The sequence below is a fragment of the Bos javanicus genome, chromosome 12 (genome assembly GCF_032452875.1).
Source record: "Bos javanicus breed banteng chromosome 12, ARS-OSU_banteng_1.0, whole genome shotgun sequence".
Lineage (NCBI taxonomy): Eukaryota > Metazoa > Chordata > Mammalia > Artiodactyla > Bovidae > Bos > Bos javanicus.
Window position 1 is genome coordinate 86,388,144 of NC_083879.1, and position 10,234 is coordinate 86,398,377.

Here is a 10,234-nt window from a genome sequence, read left to right on the forward strand (position 1 = left end):
CTAAAACTTCCATCCAGATTTTAGAGGCTCCCGAACCCTCTGTTCAGGCATCGTCGAGTCAGTCCTGCGGATTCGCCGCCTTGAGCACAACTTCTGCAGATCCTGGAAATCTGGGCGGCAAAGGGAGGGCTCTGCCTGCCCTGCCTCAGCTCTCGGCCGATTCTGCCCCGGGACGGAGAGGCTGGACAGCCCGCGGAGCAGCATTCCCGGGGACCCCAAAGCGACACTGAGCCCAGGCCCGGGAGGGCCGGGCAGGATGCGGCGGGGGTTGGGGACGTCCCCTCGCCCAGTCGATTCCTGCAGCCGAGTCCACAGGCTTGCTCCTTCCCGCTCCGTGTCGGGGCTTCAGGGACGGTCGAGGAAGGGACGTGGCCTAGCTTGGGCATCTTCTCTGCCACCCCGGGGTCGGGCAGCGGCTTAGCGAGGCTTTTCGGGCACTAGTTGGGGTCCCTGCTCCAACCGCTTTCCCGCCCAGCCCTGCATCATCGGTGGGGACAGAGAATGCTGGCCGCCTGCCGCGCCCACTGGCGCCTGGCCCTGCGCCCTCTCACCCCACCTGCAGCCTCAGGGACCGGCGACTGGTTGCCCTGGGCGAGTGGCCCTGCGCCCCGCCGCGGCGGGTAGGGCTGGCAGCCCGCGAGGCCCCTGCCTTCAAAGTCCACTCAATAGAACTGCGCGCTGAAGGCGCGCGCCGTCCAGCCCTCCAACCCAATTGGTTTGGGCGGATGGGCACCCTTGAAGAGACCCAGCGCCCCGGCGGACGGGGCAGGAGATAGGTCTGGTTGAGATTCTCCTCGGGAAGTTTCCCGCAAAAGGAGGGCCGGGCGGCGGAGCGGCAGGAGGAGGCGCGCTGGCGGCGAGGCCTGGGCGCCGGCACCCCGCGGCCGCCCGCCCTCCAGGGCGCCCGCAGCTCCCGGGCGGAGGGCGCGAGGCTCCCCTCGGGTCGCAGTGTTTTCCTCTCTTGGCTTCTCTTGTTCATTCATAAACCTGGTGGCTACAGACGCGGCTTGAATATTGACGGCTCTCCCCCAACTGCTCCGCCGTTAACCCAATTACAGAATTCATCAAGAACTGTGTGAATTATCTCTTTCCATACAGTATCAGCATTAGCCTAATTAAAAGCTATAATGTCTGATATAATGATTAAATCGTTAGCTCTGCTGTAGGGAAGCAATATTTTGTTTTCCCTTCAATTAGAAGCTGATTGAGGTTTTCAGAGCAGGTCAGCTGTGAAATTTGAATTATATGTGTGAGTACTGCTCACAGGGTGAGCCCCTACTCGAAAGCTCCCAGAGATTCTCCAAACGCTTTCACCCAGAGCGCTGGAGGCACAAACAACGCGCGCGCGCGCTCACACGCAGGGCGGTTTGATCGTCGCCGGGAATTCACGCATCTCCACGCCGGTGCTGGAGAGTCCTGCTTGACTTCGAGGGGATGGGCTTCACTTCCTTTGTCCAGCAGACGCTCCTGAAACAGCACCCCCAAACCCCACTCTTCTCGTTGAAGGAGAAGAAGATGGCCTTGCCCGCGGCGAGCGGCGGCCAGACCTCCTGCTCTGTAAGGACCGAAGCCACTCGAAGTTCCGACTTGGCAGCGGTTCTCTTTCCCTCTGCTTCCTCTCTTCCCGCTTTCCCACGACTTTTATTTTCCCCTTTAAGACAAAAACTCGCCACCATCAAGAAAAAACTTTCATGTTACTTTGGCCCCTTGGCTTTGGTAACAGTGGGACCAAGGTAGCCTGGTCACGACGCAGAGTGGGTACGCGAGCGCCCGGGAACCAGGAGAGACGAGCGCCCCCAAGGCCCCCAGCTCGTCACCCGCGCTCAAAGCCCCGAGTGCGCGCGCCGAGCCCTGGGACCCGCTGGTGGCTGGAGAGCGCCGGCCAGAGGCCCCCGAGCTCCGCCCGGGCGGCGAGGGCGGTTGCGGCCAGCAGACGGCGACCGCGGCCCGCGCGGCGGCTGGGTACAGGCTGACGCGCGCGGGGCCGGCGTCGGGGTCCGGGCGCGCAGCCGGCGGCTCCCCCCGCCTCCCCGCGAGGTCCCCTCCCGCCCGCCCAGCGCCGCGGTCCCCTCCCACACGCGCGGGCCTCAGCCTCCTCTCCGTCTGCGCCTCCTGTTGGCCGAGATGACCTCGGAGGCCTTGCGACTGAATTGTCTTCTTTCCTTTTCCCTCCGGCGCTTTCTTTCCGCCTTCTCTTCCTCTCTCTTCTCAGATTACTTTATTTCCTATATGTCCAGCCAAGGAATTGGCGGCTCCGTCGTGATTTGCTTGTTAAAACTTTGGTCTCGGTCCGTTGGGCTGCGCCCTGGGCAGTCTGTGGAGGCGCTTACCCGCGGCCTCGGTCTCGGGGGCCTCAGGAAGTGGCTGGGCTGAGTTAGGCAAGGCCGCAGGCCGAGGTCTGGGCACCGCCTCCGGAGAGTGTCATCAGGACGGCCGTCTGCGCCAAGGCCTCGGGAGACCTTGGAGAACATTCCTCTTATTCGCGTTCCCAGAGGGCCCTTTGATTGTCCTCGGAAACTCCTAACCTGTCCGTCTCTGCTCCTTGGAGCTTGAGATGGGCGCTGGAACAGAAGGTCATCTCTGAGTGCCTGAGAGCAGGCTTTCATTGACAGACTGCTGGGGCCAGGCTGCTGTCCAGCCTTCTCCTGAGCACAGCCTCAGCAAGGGGAGAGAGCCAACACCAAGTCTGAATCACTTGGAACACGCAGCGTGAGCTCCTGGTGTTAAAGTCCAGAACACAAGTTACTGGAGAGTCAAGGGCTCTTGTATAACCGCCTAAACACAGGACTTGAATATATATGCATATATTCTTTGGGTACACACCTGTATGTATATTGATACATATATTCTTTGGTATATACATGCACATACAGGTGTGAATATGTTCTGTGTGCACCAGTGTGTACATGAATGCATATATGTATATGTCCTGTGTGCATACATGTATTTTATGTGTGCACACACATATGTAAACATATGCACATTCTCTGTGTGTGCATATGTGTATACACATGTATGTGGACACATGCATATAGTCTGTGTACACATGTTTATACACAGGCATGTATTATCTATGTGCACTGGTATGTACACATACGCACAGGTGTGTGTATGTAATTTCCTCTAATGATGGCTTGGATCTGAATTCTCTTTGAGGATTGACCCAAAAGTTAAATAAAAGGACAGCAAGCGTCTCTGCGTATCCACGTTTCTAAGCTGATCTCTTTGGCGCTCTGAAAGAACAGGCACTAACAAGTTTCTGAGTTGCCAAGAGAGCAATGTGGCCGATCAACAGTGAGCGACCCCATCGCTGGGTGTCTGGGCTCGGATGCTACTTGGAACCAGTGTAGGCTGTCTTCATATTCTGCAACGCCTCGCCTTGGAGAGGGGCCCTGCCAACCTGGTGGGGGTCGGGAGGGAGGAACATAGACTCAGGGAGAGGAGGCGTTTCCCCAACTGTTTTGGGCCATTTCTGGCTTCTTCAGGAGTGACAGGGAGTGAAGGTCACAGGGGGGGGGAGACGCTGAGGCTGGGAGAAGCCGTCACTGGCAGGGATTCATGTGAAGCTCCTCACTCTCCATGCCAGGGAGGAAGGCACTGGGAGTCCTGGCAAGCAGTGCCCTGCCACTGCCTAACTGGCACAGGCGGCGGCTGCCAATCATCCATCACTTGGCAACAAGTTACACCTGCAGCTCGGGTTTAATGCTTGTGCATGTGAGCACCCACAGCGCGCGCACCAGCTTGGGCCCAGGGACCACCTCATCACTGAAAAGGGCTCGTGGAGAGCGCCCGGGATGCTGAACACCAGCGTGCTCTAACAGAGGGCTAAACCGTTTACCCCCTATTCAGTTGCTCTGGAAAACAAGGGTAACTTTGTATTTGGAAACAATTTTCAAGACAGTGGTGGAAAGAAATCAGACCATTTCAGAGTCAGCTATCCAAGTTCCCCAAAGCATAAAGCATTCCTGCAATGCACAGTGGAGTGCAGGGTGTTTATAAAATAAATTGCTCCATTGATATGGAAAAATAAGGTGCCAAGCCTGGTTCACACAAAGCGTTTTCAGGGGGTCTTAGGCTATTTAGTTTAAAATTTAAATTGAAAAGCATAGGAAAGAAATCTTTCAACTGCTAAGTGGATAATATAGTTTATAATTTGTAAACCATTTCCTTTATTTCAGTCTTGCTGACTTTCCATAACACACGGGATCACACCGCACACCCATTGCCTCCTAAGTTATCAAAGGAGAAACAGATCTATAGTTTCTTCAGCAATATTCCTGTTCTTTTTTTGTTCATTCACAATGGAAGTGGTATTTGCAGGTAGTGCATGAAACAAATCAAAAGGTTTAACAAACTCGATTGGTGAAATAAGAAGGCAGTTGAAAACCAAGTTTATAACCTAGATATTTAGTGAAAAATAAATATGAAATGATGTTTCCTTTATAATATAATTATATATTATTTGATGAGTTCACTATTAAATGCTGAATGGCCTGAAATGAAAGCAGTTAGATCGGCAGAGGCCAATTTGCTCTCGCACTGCATACTGCAACAATCCTGAAATAATAATAATAATAAAAAAAAGCAACGGTAATAATCACAGTAATTGAGAGGAAAGAAAGCATTATTCCTGTAGCCGGGACAAGCAACAGGGTCAGGAAATTCACAAGCTCAGAATTTTTTTAAGGGGTGGGGGTAGGGAAGAGGCGTCGTGTGTTCGCTGCCCGACATACTTGAACAGCCTTCTTAACTCGTCTTGTAACGATCATCATTATATGCTTATTTTTGTCACAAGATGGTCAGTTGGGCGCTTTGGTTGGGCACCACTTTATCCACCAGCCATCTCCTAAGCACCACCCTCCACAGCGCACAGAGACGCCCCGTTCCTCCCCGAGGACTCTAGGGATTTTCCGCAAGCCTTTGGGCCATTTTCAGACCCTTGGGGTTGCACCCACAGCGTGAGCGCACTGGTGTTTGAGAACGGGCCTGTGCTTCCCGGTACTGAGAACACTTCGGGGTTCAACAGTTACACCCGCAGGCCTGTGCCTTCGTCGTTCCAGGAAACAGGCGTCTGGTTTGCATAAAGCAGGAAAAGGGCATCCGCCTCCTAGTCCCGAGGCCCCACCTTTACAATTCGGGTTCAGGTGCCCCCCGCCCTCCGTTCACGAAGTTTTCGCAGTTCTTAAGCAAACGGCTCCAGAAGAGCGTGGGCTAGATCCTTCGTTTGCGATTCCAACCAACTTTTTCAACCGTCGTTGAGTCACTAGGTTGTTGCTTTCAACCTTCCTAGAAATGCCATTTGGGGAGGAAGCCGAACCGAGAAGAGCACGTGATGACAACCCCTAGACTCATTACCCACCCCGCGACCCCGTCCAAAATAAGACTTCAGGGCTAATGCTAAGAGCAGCCGTGGAGCGGAGCCCGACGCAAACGCTCGAGCGTCTCGGGATCCTCGTGGCCTGGACCGCGGAGGCCTTCCCTACGGAAAGGGGCTGAGAACTTCAGCCCGCCAGCGGCGAAGCGTGCGCCTTGGGAGGGGGACTGAGCGGTCCAGGCCTCGCGGGGGCGGGGGAAAGGGGGCGTTCCAGCTGCGTGCCTCGGCAGGTCTCCCCTGCTCCCGAGGGCGCGCCCAGCCTTCCGGCCCCCGGGCCGAGCAGGGGGCGAGCATCCCGCCCCGGCCTCCAACTTCCCCCTTCCCAGCAGGCGCAGAGTCGGCTGGCGGGGGAGCGGAGGGGCCGCGTCTCCTCGGCGCTCTTTTAAACGTGGCTCGGGGCTGCCGGCCCCCGCCCCTCGCCCCGCAGGAGTCGTTCTTCATCTTCGCTTTTAACCCGCTCGTTAATCGTTCGGAGCGCGAGGGCGGGGAGAGGCGAGGAGGGCGAGCCCGGGGTTCGCCGCCGCCACGAGCGCTCGGGAAGCGGCGTGGCGCGGACCCCTCCCGGCCGCCTCCCTCCTCCCGCTTCCCTCCTCCCCTGCTCCTCCGCCTCCCTCCGCTCCTCCCGCTCCGCCGCCCGCGCCCGGCGCCCCTACCCCCTCCCCACGTCACTCGCCAGCGCGCCATGCAAATCACCGCCGCCGCCGGCTCCCATTGGCCGCGGCGCGCTCATTTAATGGCAGCCCGGGCCCGGCGTATGGCTGCTGGGCCCCGCGCGCCGCCGGCCCCGCGTGCGCCTCCGCTCCGAGCGCACGGCCCCGGGCAGGCAGCAGGCAGCGCGTCCCGGGCTCGGCCGCCCCGCTCTCAGGCCCTCTCCGCGCGCCTGCGCTCCCTCCGCGGCCCCCGGCCCCCCTCCCCGGCTGCACCGTGATCGCCCCCCGCCCCCGCGCCCCCCTCCCGCGCCCCTCGGCGACTCGCTGCCCCCGGGCACCTGGGACCGGCACGTGCCCAGCGCACGCGGCGCGCCGCCCTGCTAGAAGTTGCAGCCCCGGACTTGGAGGCCGCGGAGGACCGAGCGCGGGAGGAAGGGGCTGCGCGGCGGCGGCGGCGGCGAGCCCCGAGCCGGGCCCCGCGCACCGCTGCGCCCCGGAAAGTGGAGCTGCAACTTGGCCGCGCCTGCACCTGTTGGCACCGCGCCGCCGAGGGCGACCCGGCTGCGGCGACGGCGACCCCGGCCCTCGGCCTCTTCGGCAAGTGGTTGGCGCTTCAGAGAAACTTTCCCCCCGTGAGCCGGACCGGCGCTGAGTGCGTGTGTCCTCGCCTCTTTTGTGTCGTTGTCGCCTCCACCTCTCCGCACTCTTCTCTCCGCCGGGACCTCACGCCCCCGCCCGCGCCTCGCTCCGTCTGAGCCCCTCTCCATCCGCCTCCCCGGCCGTCTATGCGCCAGGCCCTCTCCGCGCGGCGCCGGTGAACCCGCGAGCCGCCCCGATGTACAGCATGATGATGGAGACCGACCTGCATTCGCCCGGCGGCGCCCAGGCGCCCACGAACCTGTCGGGCCCGGCCGGGGCGGGCGGGGGCGGCGGCGGCGGCGGCGGGGGCTCCAAGGCCAACCAGGACCGAGTCAAGCGGCCCATGAATGCCTTCATGGTGTGGTCCCGCGGTCAGCGGCGCAAGATGGCCCAGGAGAACCCCAAGATGCACAACTCGGAGATCAGCAAGCGCCTGGGCGCCGAGTGGAAGGTCATGTCCGAGGCCGAGAAGCGGCCGTTCATCGACGAGGCCAAGCGGCTGCGCGCGCTGCACATGAAGGAGCACCCGGATTACAAGTACCGGCCGCGGCGCAAGACCAAGACGCTGCTCAAGAAGGACAAGTACTCGCTGGCCGGCGGGCTGCTGGCGGCCGGTGCGGGCGGCGGCGCGGCCGTGGCCGTGGGCGTGGGCGCGGCGGCCGTGGGCCAGCGGCTCGAGAGCCCGGGAGGCGCGGCGGGAGGCGGCTACGCGCACGTCAACGGATGGGCCAACGGCGCCTACCCCGGCTCGGTGGCGGCGGCGGCGGCCGCCGCGGCCATGATGCAGGAGGCGCAGCTGGCCTACGGGCAGCACCCGGGCGCGGGCGGCGCGCACCCGCACGCGCACCCCGCGCACCCGCACGCGCACCACCCGCACGCGCACCCGCACAACCCGCAGCCCATGCACCGCTACGACATGGGCGCGCTGCAGTACAGCCCGATCTCCAACTCGCAGGGCTACATGAGCGCCTCGCCCTCGGGCTACGGCGGCCTCCCCTACGGCGCCGCGGGCGGCGCGCACCAGAACTCAGCCGTGGCGGCGGCGGCGGCAGCGGCGGCCGCGTCGTCGGGCGCCCTGGGCGCGCTGGGCTCGCTCGTCAAGTCGGAGCCGAGCGGCAGCCCGCCGGCCGCGGCGCACTCGCGGGCGCCGTGCCCCGGGGACCTGCGCGAGATGATCAGCATGTACTTGCCGGCCGGCGAGGGCGGCGACCCGGCGGCGGCGCAGAGCCGGCTGCACTCGCTGCCGCCGCACTACCAGGGCGCGGGCGCGGGCGCCAACGGCACGGTGCCCCTGACGCACATCTAGGGGCGCGGGCACCCCGCGGCCGGCCGGCCTCCGCGCAGACCTGTCCACGTTCTCCCGAAAAGGAAGACACTGGCGCTGCATGCCCGGCGCCGCCCAGCCCCCCGACCAGAAGCTCCTGGGGACCGCTCGGCGGGACGGTTGCGCGTCGGAGACTGAACTCCGGTGTTTTCTTGAGACTTTTTGTACAGTATTTATCATCCATCCTCGGAGGAGGCAGAAAGCGTCTTCTTTGCTCGAGGGGACACAGAAACCGAACCAAGCACGAGACGACTCCCAACTTTTCTACCCCACCGTGCTCCCGCTTTCATCCCGCATCGCCTCCTGACGGCGTCGGGTGCTGGCGGCGCGGGGAGTGGGTCTCATCTGTTAGCTGTGTAGGGAGACGACGCCAAACACAAGTTTTGGTAGTCGTTACGGCTTTGGGGGGGGGTCGGTTTGTTAATTTATACAAAGAGATTTCCCCCCACCCACCCCTTTCGGGCGGCAGCGTTATTCTGGGTTTTGTAAAACTTTCTGTACCTGAGCATTTTCATTTTTTTGGTTTGTTTTGTATTATTTCATGTAAATGCGTTGTGGAATTTTTATTTGCGGCGTCGCGGTGTGGGGAGGGGGATTCAGATTATGTACATAGTTTCCTTAAAGCCTTTCTTCTAAATACGAAAAAAAGAATCCCCCACCCTAAAAAAAAATTGCATCGAGCTTTGAGTCAATAAATTTAAGAGCGAGAAGTCCGTTTTTCCCTATAAATTTGAAACGTGCTGAATTTATAATCATGCTTTATGAGCTCAAGATACAATTAGTTAATCTGACGAAAGAGAAAGAAAAATTATCAGCATGAAATGAAACTGAGGGAAGCCCGGGGGAGAGGGCACGGTGTCCTTGGAGTTGCATTAAAGAGGAAGGGAGGGGAGTAAAAATCGATAGATTATTTTGTAGACTTCACACTGTCATTACGGAACGAGAAATAATTGCCAAAAAAAAATAGTTTTATAGTCCGGCCTTGGGTGCGTAGTTTTTAACTGCAGGCAGATGCCGCGGGCTTTGCGATTCCTCCTTTCGAGCCTCTTTCTGCTGGCCCGGGACCTGTGCGCAGTTTGGTCCAAAGAAGGGAGGAGAAAAGACCCCAATGGCGGGACCAGGGCAAGGACGGACGACAAAGACACGGTGGGGGCGCCGGGGGCCCCAATTCCCCTGCAGTTAATGAGACAGCAAGTGGAATTTTCTGAATTGGGCTCAAGGAAACGCACTCTCTACACCAAAATGTACTGCAACCGACTCCCCTGTCTGTCCTCAGCCCCTCCCTCTGGTATATTTCTCCTTGGAAAAGGACAAAATAGTTTTGTTGGGTTTTCACACACAAAACCGACCACTCCCGGATGCCCCGAGTGAACTGGGATGCAAGTTGCTAACCGATGTGAATGCAAAATGCGGTGTTTATTATTCCTGATGAGATCTGCGGTTGTTTGATGCTTTAATTTTTTTAATTATATTTTTTCTAGGTGTTTATTGGTACATTGCAGTTTTTTCTGGATTTTAAAGTTTTCTGTAAAACTTTGTCTTCAAGTAATCTGACAGCATTAAATATTGCATTTGAAAGTTATACTGTAGCAAATACGTTTTGACATTAGTCACAGCATAAAGATGAAAATTATATTTTTGAAAAGAACAAAGCCTTTGGTCAGATCGAAATACATTGATTTCATCAGCCCCTCATATTTTTCTCAACATTTTTTTTTTCTGGTCCTGGAATGAGCATAGACTGTCCATCCAAACGTGGGCCTGAGCTAGCAGGTTAATGAGAACCACGGTCAGCCTGCGCTAGAGAATAGCTTTAAGTAAAATGCTCACCTGACAATTGACATGTGTAATTTTTTTGGAGTCACTTTGATAATTTTGCTTCAACCACTCATTCCTTAAGGTGATTGCAGAAATTTCAAGAGCTACAGCAGTTGCTTCTTTCTAACAAGATAATAAAGTCTCCCTCTTTTTCTTTTCTCTCTCTCTCTCTCTCTTTTTTTTTTTTTTTTTTTTGCTTTAGCAATTTGATGTGTTTGGATACATAGGGACTGCTGGGCAGAACAGCATCTTAGATAGTGAGACAATCTGAAAATAAATGCCACACACAGTCTCCTCTGGGAGACACTTTGAGAAATTCTGTGATGCTCTGTGGACTCCCCAAGCGGTGGAAGGCGCAGGCCTCATCTGCTCTGAAATGTCCAGAGTTCAGTGGACTTCGCCTGGCTTTTTTGCAACATCTCCCTGCAC

The 10,234-nt window shown here is 57.9% G+C and overlaps 1 protein-coding gene across 1 annotated transcript; it reads left to right on the top strand.

Moving 5' to 3' along the window:
- The first annotated feature begins 6,728 nt into the window (after nucleotides 1–6,728).
- Nucleotides 6,729–9,963, top strand: SOX1 (SRY-box transcription factor 1). The gene has a single exon (XM_061435396.1). The coding sequence runs from the start codon at nucleotides 6,860–6,862 to the stop codon at nucleotides 7,967–7,969; it is 1,110 nt and encodes a 369-aa protein (XP_061291380.1). The 5' UTR covers nucleotides 6,729–6,859; the 3' UTR covers nucleotides 7,970–9,963.
- Nucleotides 9,964–10,234: the final 271 nt, after the last annotated feature.